The sequence below is a fragment of the Nerophis ophidion genome, linkage group LG23, assembly GCF_033978795.1.
Source record: "Nerophis ophidion isolate RoL-2023_Sa linkage group LG23, RoL_Noph_v1.0, whole genome shotgun sequence".
Classification (NCBI taxonomy): Eukaryota; Metazoa; Chordata; class Actinopteri; order Syngnathiformes; family Syngnathidae; genus Nerophis; species Nerophis ophidion.
The window spans coordinates 21,081,205-21,108,794 of record NC_084633.1 but is presented as its reverse complement, the minus strand read 5'-3'; the positions used below and the strand labels follow the sequence as shown (position 1 = coordinate 21,108,794).

The window sequence follows — 27,590 nt, the reverse complement described above, 5'->3', positions numbered from 1 at the left end:
ACTGTATATACCTTTATATACATATATACCTATACTGTATATACCTATACTGTATATACCTTTATATACATACATATATACCTATACTGTATATACCTTTATATACATACATATATACCTATACTGTATATACCTTTATATACATATATACCTATACTGTATATACCTTTATATACATATATACATACATATATACCTATACTGTATATACCTTTATATACATATATACATACATATATAACTATACTGGCTCACCTGCACTGGCTTCCTGTGCACTTAAGATGTGACTTTAAAGTTTTACTACTTACGTATAAAATACTACACGGTCTAGCTCCATCCTATCTTGCCGATTGTATTGTACCATATGTCCCGGCAAGAAATCTGCGTTCAAAGGACTCCGGCTTATTAGTGATCCCAAAGCCCAAAAAAAGTCTGCGGGCTATAGAGCTTTTTCATTTCGGGCTCCAGTACTCTGGAATGCCCTCCCGGTAACAGTTCGAGATGCCACCTCAGTAGAAGCATTTAAGTCTCACCTTAAAACTCATTTGTATACTCTAGCCTTTAAATAGACTCCCTTTTTAGACCAGTTGATCTGCCGTTTCTTTTCTTTTTCTTCTATGTCCCACTCTCCTTTGTGGAGGGAGTCCGGTCCGATCCGGTGGCCATGTACTGCGTGCCTGTGTATCGGCTGGGGACATCTCTGCGCTGCTGATCAGCCTCCTCTTGGGATGGTTTCCTGCTGGCTCCGCTGTGAACGGGACTCTCGCTGCTCTGTTGGATCCGCTCTGGACTGGACTCTCGCGACTGTGTTGGATCCATTGTGGATTGATCTTTCACAGTATCATGTTCTCATAGTCATCATTGTCACCGACGTCCCACTGGGTCATTATTGTCACCGATGTCCCACTGGGTGTGAGTTTTTCCTTGCCCTTATGTGGGCCTACCGAGGATGTCGTAGTGGTTTGTGCAGCCCTTTGAGACACTAGTGATTTAGGGCTATATAAGTAAACATTGATTGATTGATTGATTGATTTATTTACTTACAGTCTTGTTCAAAAGTTTGCATACACTTGTAAAGGACATAATGTCATGGCTGTCTTGAGTTTCCAATCATTTCTACAACTGTTATAGAGTGATTGGATCACGTACTTGTTATGTTAATTGAAACCTGTGAGACTTTGGTGTTGGGCTGGAAGCGGAGGGTCTTTGGAGATTACACAGACTACAACGTGTCGTTGGAATATAATTACAACAGTTTATGTACACATTTACATACATATTTATATAATATTTACATATTTATATAATATGTAACTACAAGCTTCATTCACAGACAGTCCCATTGCTTTTATGAGCAGTCGAGCGAGTCAAAAGCCAAAAAAAAAAAATAATAATAAAAAAAAAAAATAAAAAAAAAAATATATATATATATATATATATATATATATATATATATATATATATATATATATATTTTATTTTTAATTTTTATTTGTGGCAGCCGTAATTCTTTCGTGGCGGGCCGCCACAAATAAATGAATGTGTGGGAAACCCTGAAGTTTTATATGAATGGCGCTTGACAGCGTTGTTATTTGGCTCCAAAATGGCTCTTTTAACGTTCTGGGATGCCTACCCCTGCGTTAGTGGAAAAGCGGCGAATGAGTGAAAGCGACCTATACGTTGCCACGGAGACGAGGGTTTTCTTACGTGCCTTGCTGCTGTCACACCGCGACACCTGTCCGTCAGTAATAACAGTCCCAGATAACTTAGACCGGGGGTTGGCAACCCGCGGCTCTTAGTGGCTCTATGGAGCTTTTTCAAAAATGTATGAAAAATTGAAAAAATATATTTTTTGTTTTAATATGGTTTCTGTAGGACAAACATGACACGAACCTCCCTAATTGTTATAAAGCACACTGTTTATATTAAACATGCTTCACTGATTCAAGTAATTGGCGAGCGCCGTTTTTTTCCTACTAATTTTGGCGGTCCTTGAACTCACCGTGGTTTGTTTACATGTACAACTTTCTCTGACTTTCTAGGACGTGTTGTATGCCACTTCTTTTTTTTGTCTCATTTTGTCCACCAAACTTTTAATGTTGTGCATGAATGCACAAAGCTGAGTTTTGTTGATGTTATTGACTTGTGTGGATTGCTAATCATATATTTGGTCACTGCATGACTGCAAGCTAATCGATGGTAATATGCTATTTAGGCTAGCTATATGTACACATTGCCTCATTTGTAGCTGTATTCGAGCTCATTTAGTTTCCTTTAAGTCCTCTTAATTCAATTTATATCTCATGACACACTATCTGTATGTAATATGGCTTTTAAATTTGTTTTGCGGCTCCAGACAGATTTTTTTTTGTATTTTTGGTCCAATATGGCTCTTTCAACATTTTAGGTTGCCGACCCCTGACGTAGACCAATTCAAACCGTTATGTTTTTTATTGTTTAATTTGCATCGCCTCACACGACGAACATTACATATATTTCTATATGACGCCGGATAACACCCCAGGAGCCATCACTTTTTTGTGCTCGCTATCCCGGTACTTTCCTGGCTATTATCCGCCGACCGCCGTGTTGCTGTAGGGAGGAAAAGTGTAACGACACACATTGCGGAAATAACGTTATTTTCCGTGCGTGGGCTAAATACCAATATATTCCACAACCCCAAACACGTCTTTTTCAAAGCCTGCAGTGAAAAGAAAGGGTCGTGATGAGCAAAGACAATTCCAGGAAAAGTGGGAGATGCAATATTTCTTTAGTTGAGCACAGAGACACCCCGATGTGTCTTATTTGCACAGAGAAAGTTGCGGTGCACAAGGGATACTATTTGGAACGTTATTGTACAACTAGACATGGTGAGGAGTTTGCAACATTTTTTTAGGAAATCTTTTCTTGCTGCCAAGTCAGAAATAACTGAAAACATGTTTTGTTTTGTAGTTTCTTCAAAATAGCCACCCTTTGCTCCGATTACTGCTTTGCACACTCTTGGCATTCTCTCCATGAGCTTCAAGAGGTAGTCACCTCAAATGGTTTTCACTTCACAGGTGGGCCTGAAGCTCATTGAGAGAATGCCAAGAGTGTGCAAAGCAGTAATCAGAGCAAAGGGTGGCTTTTTTGAACAAACTAGAATATAAAACTTGTTTAGTACATAACTCCACATGTGTTCATTCATAGTTTTGATGCCTTCAGTGACAATCAGGGGTGTCAAACTCAAATACAGAGTGAGCCAACATTTTAAACAGAACAAAGCCGCGGGCCAAGGTTGAACAAATGAACCTTTTAAAAGGGACCCAAACAAGTTTTGCATTAAATATTGAACACGCAAGCCTTATATAACTTTAGTGACATGCAAAATCCAGTTTGAAATAATAATAATAATAATTAAAAAAAATATCAATGGCATATCAAATCAAATTTAAATAAAAATGTTATGCCTTTTTTTCTATTTGCAATCTTCTGAGGTAAAAATCAATTTTTTTCCACAGGCTAATAATAAATTTTAAAATAAAATAACAATAATGAATGAACCAAACATTCAAGCCTTGAAGTAGCAAGAGAAAATGCATGAATAAAACGTTAATTATTGGTCAGTTTGCTGGAAGTTTCCCGGAAGAGTTAGTGCTGCAAGGGTTTCTGGGTATTTGTTCTGTTGCGTTGCAGTGCGGGTGTTCACCCGAAATGTGTTTGTCATTCTTGTTTGGTGTGGGTTCACAGTGGGGCACATATTTGTAACAGTGCTAAAGTTGTTTATATGGCCACCCTCAGTGTGACCTGTATGACTGTTGACCAAGTATGCCTTGCATTCACTTGTGCGTGTGTGTAAAAGCCACAAATATTATGTGACACGCTGTTAGTATGGAGGAAAAGCGGACGTGACGACAGGTTGTAGAGAACGCTAAAGGCAGTGTCTTAAATGCACGCCCCCAATATAGTTGTCCAGGTGGAAATCGGTAGAAAGTCGGGAGAATGGTTGCCCCGGGAGATTTTGGGGAGGGGCACAGAACTTCAGGAGTCTACCGGGAAAATTGGGAGGGTTGGCAAGTATGAGTATTAGCGGTGAATGCGGTGTTACAGCGGCACCGACGCTGCTTAACACCGGCGGGCCAGCTCTAATGCTAAATTAATATTGCCTCAAGGGCCAAATTAAATCACACGGCGGGCCAGAGTTTGACGCCCATGATGTAAATAGTCATGAAAATAAAGAAAACACATTGAAATGAGAAGGTTTGTCCACACTTTTGGCCTGTAGTGTAGATGATGTCATCACTGAATGTTGTAGGTATATCAATAAGCCTCTTGACAACCCCGACCATGCACACACTCTCCATGTCCTGTTGCCATAATAAACAGTGACACAACAACCGGAAAGTCTGTGGGTTGGGACATGTCGGAGGAATCTGACGACTTCATCACGGAGAGGAGCTTTATGCTGATTGTGCGGTTTATACTAGCAAACACAGTGTTTGACTTCTTATCAAGTGTATCATGTGCACACAGCAGACCAGTTAAGCTGGATTGATGCTTAAGCTTGTTTGCAGCAAATTCAAACATGCTTAGTTGTCATTAAATGTGACAATAGCAATTTGAAGCATGTACTTTGTCATGTAAGTTGCTATTTATGTGAAACTTATCTACAAAACCCGTTTCCATATGAGTTGGGAAATTGTGTTAGATGTAAATATAAACAGAATACAATGATTTGCAAATCCTTTTCAACCCATATTCAATTGAATGCACTACAAAGACAAGATATTTGATGTTCTAACTCATAATTTATTTTTTTTGCAAATAACTTTAAATTTCATGACTAACACGTGCCAAAGTAGTTGGGAAAGGGCATGTTCACCACTGTGTTACATCACCTTTTCTTTGAATAACAGTCAAAAAACATTTGGATGGTTCGCTTCCCCTTTGGTCCGGATGACACAATGTCAAATTTTTCCAAAAACTATTTGAAATGTGGACTCATCAGACCACAGAACACTTTTCCACTTTGCATCAGTCCATCTTAGATGATCTCGGGCCCAGAGAAAGCCGTCGGCGTTTCTGGATGTTGTTGATAAATGGCTTTCGCTTTACATCAGGGGTGTCAAACTCAAATACAGAGTGGGCCAAAATTTAAAACTGAACGAAGCCACGGGCCGAGGTTGAACAAATTAATCCTTTAATAGGGACCCAAACAAGTGTTGCATTGACTATTGACCAAGCAAGGCTTATATAACTTTATAGTGACGTGCAAAATTGAGTTTTAAATAATAATAATTAAAAAATAACAATGGCATATCAAATAAAATAAAAATACAAATTGAATGCCTCTTTTTGGCGGCGGGGTTTGGTGGTAGCGGGGGTGTATATTGTAGCGTCCCGGAAGAGTTAGTGATGCAAGGGTTTCTGGGTATTTGTTCGGTTGTGTTTATGTTATGTTACAGTGTGGATGTTCTCCCGAAATGTGTTTGTCATTTTTGTTTGCTGTGGGTTCACTATGTGCCGTATATTTGTAACAGTGTTGTTTATACGGCCACCCTCAGTGTGACCTGTATGGCTCTTGACCAAGTATGCTTTGCATACACTTGTGTGTGGGTATGAGCCGCATATATTATGTGAGTGGGCCGGCACGCTGTTTGTATGGAGAAAAAGCAGACGTGGCAACATGTAGAGAACGCCAAAGGCAGTGCTTTTACGGCCCGCCCCCAATATTAATGTCCGGGTGGAAATCAGGAAAAATTCGGGAGGGGCACTGAACTTCGGGAGTCTCCCGGGAAAATCGTGAGGGTTGACGAATATGAGTATTAGTGGTGAATGCGGTGTTACAGCGGCGGGCCAGCTCTAATGTTAATTTGATATTGCCTCAAGGGCCAAATGAAATTACACGGCGGGCCAGAGTTTGACACCAATTCTTTACATAGTAAAGTTTTAACTTGCACTTACAGATGTAGCGACAAACTGTATTTAGTGATAGTGGTTTTATGAAGTGTTCTTGAGCCCATGTGGTGATATCCTTTACAGATTGATGTCGGTTTTTGATACAGTGCCGTCTAAGGGATCAAAGGTCACGGTCATTCAATGTTGGTTTCCGGCCATGCCGCTTACGTGGAGTGATTTCTCCAGATTCTCTGAACCTTTTGATGATATTATGGAGCGTAGATGTTGAAATCCCTAAATTTCTTGCAATGTCACTTTGAGAAAGGTTGTTCTTAAACTGTTTGACTATTTGCTCACGCAGTTGTGGACAAAGGGGTGTACCTCGCCCCATCCTTTCTTGTGAAAGACTGAGCATTCTTTGGGAAGCTGTTTTTATAGCCAATCATGGCACCCACCTGTTCCCAATTAGCCTGCACACCTGTGGGATGTTCCAAATAAGTGTTTGATGTGCATTCCTCCACTTTATCAGTATTTATTGCCACCTTTCTCAACGTCTTTGTCACGTGTTGCTGGCATCAAATTCTAAGTTAATTAATATTTGCCAAACAAAAATAAGTTTATGAGTTTGAACATGGAATATTTTGTCTTTGTAGCATATTCAACTGAATATGGCTTGAAAAGGATTTGCAAATCATTGTATTCTGTTTATATTTACATCTAACACAATTCCCCAACTCATATAGAAAAAGGTTTTTTTTTATGTTTGGTGGTGGTCGGAGGGGCTTATGTGCAAATTGGCAGCCACGCTTCCGTCCGTCCACCCTAGGACAGCTGTGGCTACAAATGTAGCTCACCACCATACGTGTGTGAATGTGGAGTACGGGTTCTCTGTGAAGTGCTTGAGTGTCGAAAAAAGCGCTATATAAATCTGATCCAATATTGTTATTATTCCACAGGGCTGAGAAGACCGAGGTGCTGAGTGATGACCTCCTCCAGGTAAAGATGCCAAGTTATACACACATATACTTATGCACATAATCACGTGTGACAGTCGCTTGCTGTCGTGCCGGTTCCGCGGACCACCAAGGAAGGACATTCTGTCAAAACAGGTTTATTCCGCCATCCTAGTCACTGCCGTTGTGTCCTTGGGCAAGATACTTTACTCACCTGCTCCCAGTGCCACCCACACTGGTTTATATGTAAAAATTAGATATTGGGTTTCACTATGTGAAGCGCTTTGAGCCACTAAAGAAAAAGCGCTATATAAATATAATTCACTTCACTTCACTTATAGACTTCTTTATTTTTCAATAAGAAAGTCTCTTGCCGGGTTGCTTTTCAGCCTTGCCGTTCTCTGCTCACTCTTCCGCCCCAGCTTTTCAGCTTCGTGCGTCGTCTTCTTCCTTGCGCTCTCAGTCTCTCTCTCTCTGCGTAAGCTTCCCTCTGGCTCCTTCTCTTCTCTCTGCTTCTTCCCCTTACGTCCGCCGCTGCTGCCCTTTTACACAGTGCGACAGGATTGTTTAATTGTGCCCAGCTGGGCGATCCATGCACCTGATAATATTTGCGGCGTCGATCCCGGCGCGCGCCGCCTCGCCGCTTGCTCGCCATCCACGCCTCCTCGCCGCCATCTTGCAGCGGGCTCCGGTGTGCCCCGCCTCGTTGTCGGACTGCCGGCTACGCCTCTCCACACACATTTCATCAAACATATAATAACGTTGTTGCCTTAGAGCGGGTTTCGGCAACCCGCGGCTCTGGAGCCGCATGCGGCTCTTTAACGCCGCCCTAGTGGCTCCCTGGAGCTTTTTCAAAAATGTATGAAAAATGGAAAAAGATGATGGGGAAAAAATACATATTTTTTGTTTTAATAGGGTTTCTGTAGGAGGACAAACATGACACAAACCTCCCTAATTGTTATAAAGCACACAGTTTATATTAAACATGCTTCACTGATTTGAGTATTTGGCGAGCGCCGTTTTTTCCTACTAATTTTGGCGGTCCTTGAACTCACCGTAGTTTGTTTACATGTATAGCTTTCTCCGACGTGTTTTATGCTACTTCTTTTTCTGTCTCATTTTGTCCACCAAACTATCAACGAATGCACAAAGGTGAGTTTTGTTGACGTTATTGACTTGTGTGGAGTCCTAATCAGCTATGCATGACGGCAAGCAAATCGATGCTAACATGCTCTTTAAGCTAGCTGTATGTACATATTGCATCATTATGCCTCATTTATAGCTATATTTGAGCTCATTTAGTTTCATTTAAGTCCTCTTAATTCAATTGATATCTCATGACACACTATCTGTATGTAATATGGATTTTAATTTTTTGCGGCTCCAGACGTGTTTGTTTTTGTATTTTCGGTCCAATATGGCTCTTTCAATATTTTAGGTTGCCGAACCCTGCCCTAGGGGAAACTGGGTAACAAATGGCACACTGACAAAGCTAAACCTATTGTTACTATAACAATCTACAACAGGGGTGTCAAACTCAAATACAGAGTGGGCCAAAATGTAAAACTGAACGAAGCCGCGGGCCAAGGTTGAACAAATGAACCTTTTAATAGGGACCCAAACAAGTTTTGCATTGAATATTGAACAAGCAAGGCTTATATAACTTTATAGTGACATGCAAAATCCAGTTACAAATAATAAAAAACATCAATGGCATATCAAATACAATTTTAATGAAAATATTATGCCGCTATTCTATTTGCAGCCTTCTGAGGTAAATATCAAAACAAACTTTTTCCGCGGGCTAATAATGAATTTGAAAATAAAATGATAATGAATGAATCAAACATTCAAGCCTTGAAGTAGCAAGAGAAAGTGCATGAAAAAAACCTTAATTATTGCTGAGTTTGCTACACTGATTTGCTTTAACACTGAATACGGAACAAGCAACTCTTATATAACTTAATAGTGCAAAATCAACTTAAAAAAAACCAACGAAAAAACATCAATGGTATATAAAAAAAAAAATTTAAATGAAAAATTGAATGCCTCTTTTCTATTTGCAACCTTCTGAGGTAAATATCAACATTAACTTTTTCCACACGCGAATATATTTGAAAATAAAGTAACAATGAATACATCAACCATTCAGGCCTTTTTACTGCTCAGTTTGCGACACATGGTTGTTGGTAGCAAGCGGTGTATATTGTAGCGTCCCAGGAGAGTTAGTGCTGCAAGGGGTTCTGGTTATTTGTACTGTTGTGTTTATGTTGTGTTACGGTGCGGATGTTCTCCCGAAAATGTGTTTTTCATTCTTGCTTATTGTGGGTTCACAGTGTGGCGCATATTTTTAACAGTGTTAAAGTTGTTTATACGGCCACCCTCAGTGTGACCTGTATGGCTTTTGAATAAGTATTCATTGCATTCACTTCTGTGTGTGTAAAACCTGCATATATTATGTGAATGGGCCGGCACGCTGTTTGTAAGGAGGAAAATCGGACATGACGACATGTTGTAGAAGACGCTAGAGGCAGTGCCTTTAAGGCACGCCACCAATATTGTTGTCCGGGTAGAAATCAGGAGAAATTTGGGAGAATTGTTGCCCCGTGAGATTTTCGGGAGGGGCACTGAAATTCGGGAGTCTCCCGGTAAAATGGGGAGGGTTGGCAAGTATGAGTATTAGCGGTGAATGCGGTGTACCGGCGGGCCAGCTCTAATGTTAATCGGAAATTGCCTCGAGGGTAAAATGAAATTACATGGCGGGCCAAATTTGGCCCCCGGGCCAGAGTTTGACATCTATGATCTACAAGATTGATGTATGTTGCTTCTCCTTCATTTTTCTGTATTCAATTTTTATCTGTAGTTATCATTACGTATATGTATTGTTGCATTTGAACAACTGTATTGTTGATAATGGAAGTAAATTATTGGTATTGTTCATTATCAATAGTGATATTTCTATTAGTATTTGTGCTGCTCCATTTGTAGTGTAAAAATGCTCATTGCCATTTCTGTATTATTCATTTCGCTAACTGCTTGTTTGCTATCACTTTTACCATCATATTTGTACATATCCTATTTGCTAATGTTGCTCTATCGTCATTGTTGTTGTTGTTATTATGTTTGCTGTTGTTGTTTTTGTCTCTTCTCTGTCTTATCCCCCTCTTGTCCCCACATTTTCCCCCTCTGTCTTCTTTTTTTTCCCTTTCTATCCCCTCCTGCTCCGGCCCGGCTGCACCAAATGATAATATAAATACATTTATTAAAGTCAAATACAACTAAGGCAAGAAGAGAAGTATCCTACGCTTCTGTGTTGTAAAGTAAATCTGAACAGTCGATATGGGCTTCAACTCTATGATTTGCCTGAGAAGCTGGACAGGACAAAAAAAAAAAAAGATGCCAAGTTAATTTTATGACTGTTTATTTTTCTCATCCATAAATAATGACAGTATAGTGTCTCGCTATTCTGGATGATGATGTCATGGGTCAATATGTGGTGATATAATGTTGTCCCAAGGCAGTGGCATGGGCTAAACACCTCCATCAAGCCCCAAACTAAGAGTGTAAAAGCTATTGTTTTGATTGTGGATTGGTTGGCTACTGTAAATGCTGTAATAATTGATGGTATTATAGCCGCAAAGTAGGCAATAAATGGAGATAGGCTGTTCTTTCCTAAATTTGAAAACCCAGAGGGGATGTTTGTAACCTTTATGCGGATAACTAGAGTTTCCCGAGTGTTGTAAGCCTATCCTAACAACTACATTACCGCAAATTGTTAGTCGCTTTTCTTTGACTTTTTTTGTGTGTATGTGCTCGTGCTCTCCTCTGACCAACCGGCAATTTTTGTTCAATATGATTAGTAATTGTGAAATATACAGCCACTTTAAAATATGTATGTTCTTTTAATACACTGACTGATCATCTTGACATACTGTAAGTCAGCTGGTGGTAATGTAATTGTGAGCAAGTTGCAATCAGCCCCTTTAAGTATTTAACTGAAATGGTTTGGAATGCATGAAAAAGTGAAAAGAAAAACATCGCTTTATTTGACCAATATGGTTATTTATTAACAAGTATATTACCGTATTTTTCGGACTATAAGGTGTACTTAAAATCCTTTAATTTTCTCAAAACTCGACAGCACGCCTATAAGCGCCTAATGTACGGAATAATTCTGGTTGTGCTTACCGCCCTCGAAGCAATTTTATTTGGTACATGGTGTAATGGTAAGTGTGACCAGTAGATGGTAGTCACACATAAGAGATACGTGTACACTGCACTATGACTCCAGTAAACAACACCAACACTTGAAATGTTTCATTGGAAAATAAAGAACATTACACACGGTACTCAAAAATCTTGTCAAAATGTTTTAGTACGACCTGGAAGCCGCACCGCCTCATGGATTGTCAGCCCATTACGGCGACCGTAGTCAGAGATACAAGTATTACTATGGTGTGTGTGTATAAGAACTGCAAAATGGCATCCATTAGCAGACATATTATCTGGCGTTTTGTTTCGCAGTATTATGCAAAACGTACTTGTTTTACCTTCTGGTACCTGCTGATGTGTATTTGAGATCTGCATAAGTCCTGAAGATTTGTGCACATCCGCCACTGTAGTCCGTGTGGACACCGTAGTCGTAAGCTTCTTCTCTTTCTTTATCTTCTTGTTATGGGACTTTCACCCCCTGCTGTTGCCATTTTTTAATATAAAGTAGCGTAAAGTTCCAACTAGAGATGTCTGATAATATCAAACTGCTGATATTATGGGCCGATAAATGTTTTAAAATGTAACCTCGGAAATGATTGGTATCGGTTTCAAAAAGTGAAATTTATGACTTCTTAAAACACCGCTGTACGGACTGGTACACGGACGTAGAGAGAAGTACAGAGCGCCAATAAACCTTAAAGGCACTGCCTTTGCTTGCCGGCCCAATCACATAATACTTATGGCTTTTCACACACACAAGTGAATGCAAGGCATACTTGGTCAACAGCCATACAGGTCACACTGAGGGTGGCCCTATAAACAACTTTAACACTGTTACAAATATGCGCCACACTGTGAACCCATACCAAACAAGAATGACAAACACATTTTGGGAGAACATCCGCACCGTAACACAACATAAACACAACAGAACCCCTTGCAGCACTAACTCTTCCGGGACGCTACAAAATACACGCCCCCTGCTACCAACATCAACACCAGACCCCCTTCAACCCCGCCCACCTCAACCTCCTCGTGCGCTCTCAGGGAGAGCATGTCCCAAATTAAAAAATAATGCACTTTGTGACTTCAATAATAAATATGGCAGTGCCATGTTGGCAATTTTTTCCATAACTTGAGTTGATTTATTTTGTAAAACCTTGTTGCATTGTTTAATGCATCCAGCGGGTAATCACAACAAAATTAGGCATCCATCCATCTTCTTCCGCTTATCTGTGGTCAGGTCGCGGGGGCAGCAGCCTAAGCAGGGAAGCCTAGACTTCCCTCTCCCCAGTAACTTGGTTTCGCTCTTCCCGGGGGTCCTGAGTCGTTCCCAGGCCAGCCGGGGGACATAGTCTTCCCAACGTGTCCTGGGTCTTCCCCGTGGCCTCCTACCGGTCAGACGTGTCCGAAAAACACCTCCCTAGGGAGGCGTTCGGGTGGCATCCTGACCAGATGCCCGAACCACCTCATCTGGCTCCTCTCCATGGGGAGGAGCAGCGGCTTTACTTTGAGCTCCCCCCAAACTCATTTGGGCCGCTTGTACCCGTGATCTTATCCTTTCGGTCATGACCCAAAGCTCATGACCATAGGTGAGGATGGGAACGTAGATCGACCGGTAAATTGAGAGCTTTGCCTTCCGGCTCAGCTCCTTCTTCACCACAACGGATCGATACAACGTCTGCATTACTGAAGACGCCGCACCGATCCGCCTGTCGATCTCACCATCCACTCTTCCCTCACTCGTGAACAAGACTCCGAGGTACTTGAACTCCTCCACTTGGGGAAGAGTTCAATGTACAATGACAATAAAGAGATATTCTATTCTATTCTATTCTACATGCACGGCCAAACCCTCCAGGCTCCATTATTGTACTCAAAGCGACGCCGGCATGCAAACAGGATTTCAGGTTGTTTCGAGAGAGATTCCCCCATCCGTCATTCTTGTTAAAGGGGAACATTATCAGCAGACCTATGTAAGTGTCAATATATACCTTGATGGTGCAGAAAAAAGACCATCTATTTTTTTAACCGATTTCCGAACTCTAAATGGGTGAATTTTGGCGAATTAAAAGCCTTTCTGTTTATCGCGCTGGAAGTGATGACGTCAGAATGTGACGTCACCGAGGTAACACACCCACCATTTTCATTTTCAACACATTACAAACACCGTGTCTCAGCTCTGATATTTTCCGTTTTTTTGGACTATTTTTTGGAACCTTGGAGACATCATGCCTGGTGGGTGTGTTGTCGGAGGGTGTAACAACACTAACAGGGAGGGATTCAAGTTGCACCACTGGCAAGAAATCTGCCGCCAGACCCCCATTGAATGTACCAGAGTGTCTCCACATTTGACCGGCGATGCTAAGACAGACATGGCACAGAGATGTATGGATAACCTGCAGATGCATTTGCAACGATAGTCAACAAAATCACAAAGGTGAGTTTTGTTGATGTTGACTGCCAACTAATCGATGCTAACATGCTACGCTAATTGATGCTAACATGCTATTTACCGGCGGTGCTAAAGCAGACATGGCACAGAGATGTATGGATAACCTGTAGATGCATTTGCAACTATATTACGTTTCCTTCCACCCACATTTAATGCGAAACAAACACTTACCAATCGACAGATTTAAGTTGCTCCAGTGTCAAAAGATGCGAAAGTCCTGATCGTTTGGTCCGCACATTTTACCGGCGATGCTAACGCAGCTATTCGGCCATGCTATGGCTATGAATAGCGTCAATAGCTATTCGCTCAATAGCTTCAGTTTCTTCTTCAATATTTTCATACTCCAACCATCCGTTTCAATACATGCGTAATCTGTTTGAATCGCTGAAATCCGAGTTTGAATCCGAGCTAATGTCGCTATATCTTGCTGTGGTATTCCCATTGTTTGTTTACATTGGCAGCACTGTGTGACGTCACAGGGAAATGGACAGTGTCTTCGCAGAGAGCCCAAAATAAGGCACTTTAAAGCTTTATTTAGGGATACTCTGAGACCGGTAAAATTTTGAAAAAAACTTCCAAAAAATACAACAAGCCACTGGGAACTGATTTTTATTGTTTTTAACCCTTTTGAAATTGTGCTGATGTTCCCCTTTAAGTCAAACATCGAAGTCTGCTACAGTCATCATCAAGTCTCAAAGCAAGACTCGTCGAGTAACACCATCATGGCGACTCTTTCATTGTGGGTTTGGCGGCAGCGGCAGGAGGAGACTATGTTGTTTTTCCACTGAAGGCGAATCCAGGCAAAGTTCTGCTATCTTAGAATCCCACTGCTTGTGTGTCAGTGGGGGATGGGACTGCTTGGAAGAAAAAAATACTTTTGAGGAAAAAAAGCATATCCAGACAAGAAGGGAGATGAGGAGCGATGGTTGGTGATCAACTTTTGTTCCGGCTAGTAATTACGCTAACTTGACGTTAAACCTCTGGGGATCAGAAGGCATTTGCTTGTCCTCTTTGACGTCAGGAGCTTTGTGCTGCTGAGTTGGACATTCCTTCAGTCAGGAATGCAGCCGTCGGAGTCACTGCCTCATCAGTCAGCTATTAAAGAGTCATCTATTTCTTTATCTGTTTTTAGCGCCGTCCCAGTCCGTTAAATAATTAGCAATATAACCTTTTTTTTTTCCAGCATGCTCCTGTAAACCCCTTCCCACTGAGCCTCCAAAATGTGAAATTTGACGCTCCGCTTTCCACGGCATAAGAGTCTTAGTCTTTTTCCATCTGTTGTTCCATAGTGTTTTTGTGCTGGCTGAGGCATTGGTCCTGTTTGGACGTGTTCTGCTTCAGTGGGAGAGTTGGGAAAAATCTCTTGACATTTTGGGAATAATAGTGACATAAATAAATAAATAAATAAATGGGTTGTACTTGTATAGCGCTTTTCTACCTTCAAGGTACTCAAAGCGCTTTGACATTACTTCCACATTTACCCATTCACACACACATTCACACACTGATGGAGGGAGCTGCCATGCAAGGCGCTAACCAGCACCCATCAGGAGCAAGGGTGAAGTGTCTTGTTCAGGACACTACGGACGTGACGAGGTTGGTACTAGGTGGGGATTGAACCAGGGACCCTCGGGTTGTGCACGGCCACTCTCCCACTGCGCCACGCCGTCCCTTAAACTACAATGTCAGCATGCTAGCAAATATTTGACTCTTAGGTGTATACCTAATAGGGAAATAATAATACATATTTCTGTCAAGTTGCCTTTCAGGGCACCCAAGGTCGCTGTACAACAAATAAAAGTAGTACATCGTTTTACAATAAGCAAAAATAATGCCAAAATTAGCATGCTAATTTTAGCAACACTAGCAAATTAGCATTAGAAAGTAAAATTCATTACCTTAGGTCGACCTTGAGACCTCCGAATTCGAGAGATTTGTCGGGGTTAAGGGGGAAGAGTATATATATATACATATATAGTACAGTACACAATAATGAAAACACAGTTCTATTAAATGTACTGTACTTGCTGCTTACTTAAAAAAAACAACAACACTTACCTTTTACTATTTGAGTAGCTTTCATTCTGCCATTTGAGTACTGGCGAGCGATCTCTGAATACGGGAACATATACTTCACGGATTTGTTGAAAGCAACCGCAAATGAGAACAGGATGTTACCTGCAGCTATCAGCATAGCCATCTTTGTCTCGGCATATGTTACACCCTCGGGTCTCCATTTAGCAAGGTGGACCATAATACCAGGCGTTGCCACAGCCTTGTGCTTCTCTGACCGTTCATGAGTGACTATATCCGTTTGGCCACCGTGTCCAATGTTGAAGTCTGATCTACAAAATTTGGAGGCAGCATACCCTTTCCCCTTCGATCTGTCCTGGATGAACTGAAATTCTTGTTTTCAATCATTTTGGAACTTGCAAGAGTACTTCTTCTTCTTACTCGTCGTCGCCATGACTGTCTCTTCTTGGTTCTTCTGCTTCATTTCCTTCTTGTTGTTGTGTGTGTAGTTGTGTACTCTCCAAAAGCTGTAGATGTTAAAAGGTCTGTGAGTGAAAGGCACGCCCCCAATATTGTTGTTCGGCTGGAAATCGGGAGAAATTCGGGAGAATTGTTGTCCTGGGAGATTTTCGGGAGAGGCACTGAAATCACTGTATCACGATACAGGATATAGCCATGAAAATTAGCATGACAAAACTATGAGAAACACAAGTAGGGTTGCCTTGAAAAACAGAACTGTCCCGTATTTGAAAATTAAAATACACGTCCTGTAAGGAGTCTCAAAGGGAGGCACTTAATCAGTATAAATAACCATGAGAATCATCCATCAATCCATCTTCTTCCACTTATCTGAGGTCGGGTCGCGGGGGCAGCAGCCTAAGTGCATTGAACTTTCACAGTATCATGTTAGACCCGCTCGACATCCATTGCTTTCGGTCCCCTAGAGGGGGTGGGGGGGGGTTGCCCACATCTGAGGTCCTTTCCAAGGTTTCTCATAGTCAGCATTGTCACTGGCGTCCCACTGGATGTGAATTCTCCCTGCCCACTGGGTGTGAGTTTTCCTTGCCCTTGTGTGGGTTCTTCCGAGGATGTTGTAGTCGTAATGATTTGTGCAGTCCTTTGAGACATTTGTGATTTGGGGCTATATAAATAAACATTGATTGATTGATTGATTGAAGTCCCGCAGCGAGCTGCACGAGCCCCGGGACCCCCGGGGATGACCAAAAGACACCCAGGAGTGAACCATTAAAAGTGGGGGACGAATTGAGGAAAAGTCAGAAAAAGGTCCGAAATTGTTTAAAAATCCTACCCAGGATGGAGTTTTAAGCAGGGAAGCCCAGACTTCCCTCTCCCCAGCCACTTGGTCTAGCTCTTCCCGGGGGATCCCGAGGCGTTCCCAGGCCAGCCGGGAGACATAGTCTTCCCAACGTGTCCTGGGTCTTCCCCGTGGCCTCCTACCGGTTGGACGTGCCCTAAACACCTCCCTAGGGAGGCGTTCGGGTGGCATCCTGACCAGATGCCCGAACCACCTCATCTGGCTCCTCTCCATGTGGAGGAGCAGCGGCTTTACTTTGAGTTCCTCCCGGATGGCAGAGCTTCTCACCCTATCTCTAAGGGAGAGACCTGGAAACTCATTTGGGCCGCTTGTACCCGTGATCTTATCCTTTCGCTCATGACCCAAAGCTCATAACCATAGGTGAGGGTGGGAACGTTGATCGACCGGTAAATTGAGAGCTTCGCCTTCCGGCTCAGCTCCTTTTTCACCACAACGGATCGGTACAACGTCCGCATTACTGAAGACGCCGCACCGATTCACTCTTCCCTCACTCGTGAACAAGACTCCGAGGTACTTGAACTCCTCCTCTTGGGGCAAGGTCTGCTCCCCAACCCGGGGATGGCACTCCACCCTTTTCCGGGCGAGAACGAGAATCGAAATGAGTAAAACCTCAAAAGGAATTATTGAATGAGTTCACGATAAACTTATTACCAGCACTTTAGTAGGAAATACAGAATACAAGTGTGCAATAAGAGAATAAAATAGAACAATAAAACGCTAGAAATTCAATAGAGTCCTCTGTCTCAAAGGGACATCGGTCCGTAATAAATCATCAATGTTTTTTTTTACCCTATTTTTCGGACTATAAGGCACACTTAAAATCCTTTCATTCCCTCAAAACTCGACAGCGCACCTTATAACCCTGTGCGCCTAATGTACGGAATCATTTTGGTTGCGCTTACCGACCTCAAATCTATTTTATTTGGTACATGGTGAAATGATAAGTGTGATGAGTATATGGCAGTCAAACATAAGAGATATGTGTAGACTGCAATATGACTCAAGTAAACAACAACAAAATGTTATGTTCCATTAAAAATATAGAACATTACTACACAAGGCACTCAAAAATCAATCAAAATGTTTTAGTAGGACTTTGGTAAGCTATAAGGCCACACCACTCGATGGATTGTACTGTGCTTCAACATACGAGTATTATTATGGTGTGTGTGTATAAGGTTTGATTGATTGAAACTGTTATTATTAGATTGCACAGTACAGTACATATTCCGTACAATTGACCACTAAATGGTAACACCCCAATACGTTTTTCAACTTCGGGGTCCACGTTAATCAAGTCATGGTAAGACATTATCCGGCGTTTTGTTTCACAATATTATGCAAAAAGCAACTTTTCTTACTTTTCTTTCTGGTACCTGCTGATCTGTATTTGGGACCTGTGTAAGTCCTGAAAATTTGCGCGCACCCGCCTTTGTAGTCCGTGATGACACTGTAGTCGATAAGCTTCTACTTTTTCTTTATCTTCTTGTTGTGTGACATTCATCCTCCACTGTTGCCATTTCTAATATAAAGTAGTGTAAAGTTCTTACTTATTTCCGTCAGTAAACTCACTGTGAAAGCACTAAAACATACCGGTGTAGTGAGTTAAATTATTCACCCAAGGAACTTTAGTTATTAGAGAGTTCCGGTCGAACGTTTTTTTCACGGGACACATTTCAGGCCTTGTTGTTGCACTAGTGAGCCGCGGTTTAGCTCGGTTGGTAGAGAGGCCGTGCCAGCAACTTGAGGGTTGCAGGTTCGATTCCCGCTTCTGCCAACCTAGTCGCTGCCGTTGTGTCCTTGGGCAAGACACTTTACCCACCCACTCCCAGTGCCACCCACACTGGTTTGAATGTAACTTAGGTATTGGGTTTCACTATGTAAAGCGCTTTGAGTCACTAGAGAAAAAGCGCTATATAAATAAAATTCACAATGAGGAGATGCTGCTCCGTTATTGATTGAAGTGAAGTGTGAATGTCATAAAAACAGTTAGCTCCATCTTTTGACACTTCTTCCACTCCCGTCCTTGCACGCTACACCGTTACAACAAAGATGACGGGGAGAAGACGCTGTCGAAGATGAGGCACATAAATAAGACCGCCCACAAAAAGCCGCATCCTGAAGAGACTGTCAGAAAGCGACTTGAAGATGATCTGTAAAACATCATCTTTGCAACATTTTGACCAAAGAACCAGCATTAAATGTTATGTAGACCAGTGTTTTTCAACTTTTTTTGTGCAGACACATTTTTTGCATTGCAAAACCCTGGAGGCAAACCACCAGCAGAAATCATTAAAAAAATGAAACTAAGTTGACAGTAAAAAGTCTTCATTGCAATTGTAGGATATGACTTTAAGCCATGACTAAGCATGCATCACTGTAGATCTTGTCTCAAAGTAGGTGTACTGTCACCACTTGTCACATCACGCCCTGACTTATTTTGAGTTTTTTGACCTTTTCCTGTGTGTAGTGTTTTAGTTCTTGTCTTGCGCTCCTATTTTGGTGGCTTTTTCTCTTTTTTTGGTATTTCCCTGTTGCAGTTTCATGTCCTCCTTTGAGCGATATTTTCCGCATGTACTTTGTTCTAGCAATCAAGAATATTTCAGGGCGCGTCTGTCTGCGGCCTGCTGCCGGCCGGCCTGGGCGGCGTGGGGCGGGTGGTCCCTGGTTCCCTGGGCGCCACACCTGCTGTTTGGGTTGGGCTCTCTGGGCGGCTGGGTCCGCACTCTGGGGGTCAAATATATTGTACATACAAACACACATATACTGTACTAACACACACACACACTGTTACTCATACATACAAACGTCCATACATTGCTACCTACGCTCCCACATACATACACACATACATTACATACCTACATACTCCAAGGCCGTCCATCCACGAGCACATTCACGGTACAAACATACACATACTGTACATATACATTCACTGTACAAACAAACATACATATACACATACATACACAAATACATTACATAACTACATACTCCAAGTCCGTCCATCCACGCGCACATTCACGGTACAAACATACACATACTGTCCATATACAAACAAATATACATATACTGTACATATACATTCAATGTACAAACAAACATACATATACTGTACATATACATTTACTGTACAAACAAACATACATATACTGTACATATACATTCACTGTACAAACATACATATACACATACATACACAAATACATTACATAACTACATACTCCAAGTCCGTCCATCCACGCGCACATTCACGGTACAAACATACACATACTGTCCATATACAAACAAACATACATATACTGTACATATACATTCAATGTACAAACAAACATACATATACTGTACATATACATTTACTGTAGAAACAAACATACATATACTGTACATATACATTCACTGTACAAACAAACATACACATACTGTACATATACATTCACTGTACAAACAAACATACACATACTGTACATATACATTCACTGTACAAACAAACATACATATACTGTACATATACATTCACTGTACAAACAAACATACACATACTGTACATATACATTCACTGTACAAACAAACATACATATACTGTACATATACATTTACTGTACAAACATTCATATACACATTCTGTTTATATACAAGTAAATATACATACATACACTCATGCACATAATCATGTTTCATCAACCATATATCAACGTTGTTGCCCTAGGGCAGAGGTAGGGAACCTATGGCTCTAGAGCCAGATGTGGCTCTTTTGATGACTGCATCTGGCTCTCTGATAAATCTGAGCTGACATTGCTTAACACGATAAGTCATGAATAATTCCACTTGTAATCACGGTGTTAAAAATAACGTTCAAAATATAAAACATTCTCATGCATTTTTAATCCATCCATCGGTTTTCTACCGCACCTGTTCAAGAAGTTGCGTTAATGGTAAGAAGTTATTTATTTATTATTGGTTATTTTGGGGCTTGCCCTCCTGGGGGTTCTTCAGACCACCAAGCACCGACATGAGAGCCTGTTTCAGGGTTAAAATATTGTTTTATTTTTCAATAAGTCTCTCAGTTACTTTCCAGCAATTTTATTTTTCTCTTTTGTTCTCGCTTGCACTCTGGCTCCAGCTCCAACCCCGTCTCTCCTCCTGGCTGCTGCTTATAACCGAGCGACAGGTGATTAGATAACAAGGCTCAGTTGGACCATCTACGCACCTGTCGCTGATTTCGAGGCTGGTCCTGGCACACCCCAGTTCGCTGCAGGCCCGCAGGCCACACCCCCTCAATAGTTAGCTTTCAGAATAACGATGTTATTACAAGGAATAAGAGACCTATTATACTCTAGAAATGTTGGTCTTGCTTAAAAATGCACGCGTTTAGTTGTGTTCAGTGTTAAGAAAAATATTATATGGCTCTTACGGAAATACATTTTAAAAAGGTTCCCGACCCCTGCCCTAGGGTAAACTGGGTAACACAAGGCATATTGACAGAGCTTAAACCATTTTTACTATAACAATCTACAAGATTAATATAGGTTGCCTCTCTCTCTCTTCCCTTTCATCTTTCGGTATTCCTTCTTGTTCTTTTTTTTTTTTATTATCTTCCTAGCTATCATTATGTATACGTATCGTTGCATTTGAACAACTTTGTTGATAATAGAGGTAAACTATTGGTTTTGTTTCTGATCAATAGCGCTTTTAGTATTGGTATTTGTATTGCTCCAGTTTTAGTGTAAAAATGCTCATTGTCTAAACTATATTATTTATTTCACTAACTGCTTATTTGCTATCACTTTTACGATCATATTTGTACATATTATGTATGTGCTGGTGTTGTTCTATTGTTATTGTTGTTGTATTTGCTGTTGTTGTTTTTGTCTCTCTGTCTAATCCCCCTCTTATCCCCACAATTTCCCCCTCTGTCTTCCTTTTTTTTTCTTTCTATCCCCTCCTGCTCCGGCCCGGCTGCACCAAATAATAATATAAATACATTTAAGAAAGCTAAATAAAAATAAATATCCAACACTGCTCTTTTGTAAAGTAAATGTAATTTGTACAACCAATATGGGCATCTACAAACCCCTTTTCCATATGAGTTAGGAGATTGTGTTAGATGTAAATATAAACGGAATACAATGAATATTTCAGTTGTTTTTATCCTCCTTCGTGGGGACATTGTTGATTGTCATATCATGTTCGAATGTACATTGTGGATGCCTTCTTCGCGCCACAGTAAGTCTTTGCTGTTGTCCAGCATTCTGTTTTTGGTTTACTTTTGTAGCCAGTTCAGTTTTGGTTTCGTTCTGCATAGCCTTCCCTAAGCTTCAATGCACTCACCTTTTGTTTATTTTTGGTTTAAAGGGGAACATTATCAGCAGACCTATGTAAGCGTCAATATATACCTTGATGGTGCAGAAAAAAGACCATATATTTTTTTTAACCGATTTCAGAACTCTAAATGAGGGAATTTTGGCGAATTAAACGCCTTTCTGTTTATCGCGCTGGAGGCGATGACGTCAGAATGTGACGTCGCCGAGGTAACACACCCACCATTTTCATTTTCAACACATTGTAAACATTGGGTCTCGGCTCTGTTATTTTCCGTTTTTTCGACTATTTTTTGGAACCTTGGAGACATCATGCCTGGTGGGTGTGTTGTTGGAGGGTGTAACAACACTAACAGGGAGGGATTCAAGTTGCACCACTGGCAAGAAATCTGCCGCCAGACCCCCATTGAATGTACCAGAGTGTCTCCACATTTGACCGGCGATGCTAAGACAGACATGGCACAGAGATGTATGGATAACCTGCAGATGCATTTGCAACCATTAAGTCAACGAAATCACAAAGGTGAGTTTTGTTGATGTTGTTGACTTATGTGCTAATCAGACATATTTGGTCATGGCGTGACTGCCAGCTAATCGATGCTAACATGCTATGCTAATCGACGCTAACATGCTATTTACCGGCGGTGCTAAAGCAGACATGGCACAGAGATGTATGGATAACCTGCAAATGCATTTGCAACGATAGTCAACGAAATCACAAAGGTGAGTTTTGTTGATGTTGACTGCCAGCTAATTGATGCTAACATGCTATTTTCCCGGCGGTGCTAAAGCAGACATGGTACAGAGATGTATGGATAACCTGTAGATGCATTTGCAACTATATTACGTTTCCTTCCACCCACATTTAATGCGAAACAAACACTTACCAATCGACGGATTTAAGTTGCTCCAGTGTCACAAGATGCGAAAGTCCTGATCGTTTGCTCCGCACATTTTACCGGCTATGCTAATGCAGCTATTCGGCCATGCTATGGCTATGAATAGCGTCAATAGCTATTCGCTCAATAGCTTCAGTTTCTTCTTCAATATTTTCATACTCCAACCATCTGTTTCAATACATGCGTAATCTGTTGAATCGCTTAAGTCGCTGAAATGCGAGTTTGAATCCGAGCTAATGTCACTATATCTTGCTGTGGTATTCCCATTGTTTGTTTACATTGGCAGCACTGTGTGACGTCACAGGGAAATGGCCAGTGTCTTCGAAGATAGCGAAAATAAGGCACTTTAAAGCTTTATTTAGGGATATTCCGAGACCGGTAACATTTTTTAAAAAACATCATAAAATACAACATGCCACTGGGAACTGATTTTTATTGTTTTTAACCCTTTTGAAATTGTGATAATGTTCCCCTTAAAGCATTAGATACCTTTTTACCTGCACGCTGCCTCCCGCTGTTTCCGACATCTACAAAGCAATTTGCTACCAGTTGCCTCACACTGATGTGTGGGATCTGAGTATTACACGGTTATTACTCCGCCGAGATCTAGACAGCACCGACACTCAACAACAACAACACATTATTTGCAGACTAGAATTACTGGTTTGCAAACATTTTTTTTACCCAAATAGGTGAAATTAGATCATCTCCCTTAGCACACCAAACTGTATCTCACGGCACTCTAGTTGAAAAACACTGATGTACACCACAAGGAAGTCTTTTTACATTTAGGAAAAAAAAAACAACCCTTTATTGTATTTTGTATGAAATTTGTCCTGAATAGACCCGCTCATCGGCAGTGCGCCTTATAATCTAGAAAAGAAGGTAATTCCTGTAGTGCAATGGTATGCACTTTTGGGAAGGGTGTGGTAGACAATATATATTAACAATATGAAAATGTCATATCACGGTTACTGTGCCAAATTTAGACTGGACATTTTTTCTGCCTTTTTTTTGTGTAATAAAATATATGCTAAGCTAGTTAGGTCATTAGTGAATTATATTTTTATATATATTATTGCAAGTTAGGCAAACTTTATTTAGTTACTTATTTCAACTGTTTAGGTCAGGGGTCGGGAACCTTTTTGGCTGAGAGAGCCATACAAGCCAAATATTTTAAAAAGTATTTCCGTGAGAGCCATATAATATTTTTTTAAGACTGAACACAACTAAATGCGTGCATTTTTAAGTAAAACCAACATTTCTTAGAGTATAATAAGTGTCTTATTCTTTTTAATAACACTGTTGGGACAGCGTGGCGCAGTGGGAGAGTGGCCGTGCGCAACCCGAGGGTCCCAGGTTCAATCCCCACCTAGTACCAACCTCGTCACGTCCGTTGTGTCCTTGAGCAAGATACTTCACCCTTGCTCCTGATGGGTGCTGGTTAGCGCCTTGCATGGCAGCTCCCTCCATCAGTGTGTGAATGTGTGTGTGAATGTAGAAGTAGTGTCAAAGCGCTTTGAGTACCTTGAAGGTAGAAAAGCGCTATACAAGTACAACCCATTTATGTATTTATTTGTTATTCTGAAGCGAACCAACAATACATAAAATACTTCTTACCATTAATGTGACTTCTTCAAGAGGTGCGGTAGAAACCAGATGGATGGATTAAAATGCATGAGAATGTTTTATATTTTGAAAGTTATTTTTGACACTGTGACTACCAGTGGAATTATTCATTATTTATCGTGTTAAGCAATGTCAGCTCAGATTTATCCGAGAGCCAGATGCAGTCATCAAAAGAGCCACATCTGGCTCTAGAGCCATAGGTTCCCTACCCCTGATTTAGGTGCTGCTGACATTACTTTTGTTTCCTTCCCAGCATCAATCAATCAATGTTTATTTATGTAACCCTAAATCTGATGTGAATGACTATGAAAAACTTTGGAGAGGACCGCACGTGTGGGCAACCCCCCACCCCCCTCCCCTCTAGGGGGACTGAAATTAATGGATGTCGAGTGGGTCCAACACGGGGGTCGGCAACCCGCGGCTCTTTAGCGCCGCCCTAGTGGCTCTCTGGAGCTTTTTCAAAAATGTATGAAAAATGGAAAAAAATGAAGGAAAAAAAACACATTTTTTTGTTTTAATATGGTTTCTGTAGGAGGACAAACATGACACAAACCTCCCTAATTCTTATAAAGCACACTGTTTATATTAAACATGCTTCACTGATTCAACTATTTGGCGTACGCCGTTTTGTCCTACTAATTTTGGCGGTCCTTCAACTCACCTTGATTTGTTTACATGTTCAACTTTCTCGGACGTGTTTTATGCCACTTCTTTTTCTGTCTCATTTTGTCCACCAAACTTAACGTTGTGCATGAATGCACAAAAGTGAGTTTTGTTGATGTTACTGTCTTGTGTGGAGTCCTAATCAGACATATTTTGTCCCTGCATGACTAATCGATGCTAACATGCTATTTAGGCCAGTGGTCCCCAACCTTTTTGTATCCGCGGACCGGTCAACGCTTAATAATTTGTCCCGCGCCCCAGGGGAGTGGGGGGGGTTTGGGGGATCCTTTTTTTTTTCTTTCTTTGTCATGAAAAAGGGAGGTTTTTGTGGTTAGTGCACTAATTGTAAGTGTATATTGTGTTTTTTATGTTGATTTTATAAATTATTATTAGTATTTTGTTTTATTTTTTTAAATAAAAATGAATAAAAAATATTCTGCGGCCCGGTACCAATCGGGCCACGGCCGGTCCGCGGCCTGGTGGTTGGGTACTACTGATTTAGGCTAGCTACATGTACACATTCCATCATTATGCCTCATTTGTAGCTATATTTGAGCTCATTTAGTTTCCTTTAAGTCCTCTTAATTCAATTTATATCTCATGACACACTATCTGTATGTAATATGGCTTTTAATCTTGTTTTGCGGCTCCAGACAGATTTGTTTTTGTATTTTTGGTCCAATTGGCTCTTTCAACATTTTGGGTTGCCGACCCCTGGTCTAACAGAATATTGTGAAAGCATGCAAATGCATTATTTTTGTTCTAATAAATTTCAAATTTCAATGTTGCTATCATGCTAATCCACCACCGCGGCTAGCAAATGTAAAAAATGAGAAGAAAACTATTGACTTTCGCCTCCACCCCTGCTTGTTGGATGTTGCATATTTTTTTGCCGCAGCTGCTCCGATGTCTCCACATGTCTAGACAAAATATGTTCTCAATAACCGTCTTGCAAACCTTTGAACAGGTTTGTAGGTGAGGCAGGAGGGATAGTCTCTGTTCTGTTAATCTTTAAATTACCCACTCCATTTTGTAAAACTGAGCAAATGCTAACACTATTTATGGCAATCATCAGTAATGTTTTTAAATATTTAATAATAGAAAGTGAATTATATTTATGTAGCCCTTTTCTCTAGAGACTCTTAACATAGCGAAACCCATTATCTACATATTTTAGCTACATTCAAACTAGTGTGGCTAGCACTGGCAGTTGGTGGTTAAAGTCTCTTGCCAAAGGACACAACAGCAGAGACTAGGATGGTGGAAGCGGAGATTGAACCTGGAACCCTCAAGTTGCTGGCACGGCCACATTACCAACCAAGCTACACGGCCCTTTGGGACAAATGTAGAGTGCATAGAAGGTTCTATCAAATGCTTACATTTTTTCTGTGAACTCTAGACAAGTCTAGAATGTTCCCTCTTGGGAGTTTGAACTTCTTCCAGCTGACTTGCAGGTTAAAGGGGAACTAAAGTGCACTTTAAGAAAAAAAAAGTTGCCTATCGTTTACAATCATTATAAAACACTTGACGACGGATGGATTTTTTTAATAATGCATTCTAACACGTAAATAAAAGTCTGGCGGAGATCCCCTATTCCACCCATAAAACCCAATAAATAACTATTTTTAAAACCGCCAAAAATACTCCATTTACATTTCATGACTTGAATATTAACCAAGTATTAGTGATAGGGATGTCCGTTAATATCGGACTGCCGATAATTGCTTTAAAATGTGATATCGGAAATGTTCGGTATATGTTTCAAAATGATCAGTATCGGTTTGAAAAGTAAATGTTATGACTTTTTCAATTTGCCGCTGTGTACACGGACATAGGGAGGAGTACAGAGCGCTAATAAACATAATATCTGCGGCTCTTTACACAAACAAGTGAATGCAATGCGTACTTGGTCAACAGCCAAACAGGTCACACTGGGGGTGGCAGTATAAACAAGTTTAACACTGTTATAAATATGCGCCACACTGTGAACCCACACCAAACAAGAATGACAAACGCATTTCAGGAGAACATCCGCACCGTAACATAACATAAACACAACAGAACAAATACCCAGAAACCCTTGCAGCACTAACTCTTCCAGGACGCTACAATATACACCCCCCCCTCCAACCCGCCCACCTCAACCTCCTCGTGCTCTCTCAAGGAGAGCATGTCCCAAATTCCAAGCTGCTGTTTTGAGGCATGTTAAAAACAATAATGCACTTTGTGACT

General features: G+C 41.0%; 1 protein-coding gene across 3 annotated transcripts in view; it reads left to right on the top strand.

Annotated features, from left to right (window-relative positions):
• The window catches only part of arhgap17b (Rho GTPase activating protein 17b), a 115,642-nt gene that overhangs the window by 9,345 nt on the left and 78,707 nt on the right, over positions 1-27,590 (top strand). For all 3 annotated transcript variants that reach the window (XM_061885237.1, XM_061885236.1, XM_061885238.1), the window contains exon 2: positions 6,834-6,873. In XM_061885237.1, the coding sequence (XP_061741221.1) occupies positions 6,834-6,873 (40 nt within the window). The remainder of the gene's footprint in view (positions 1-6,833; positions 6,874-27,590) is intronic.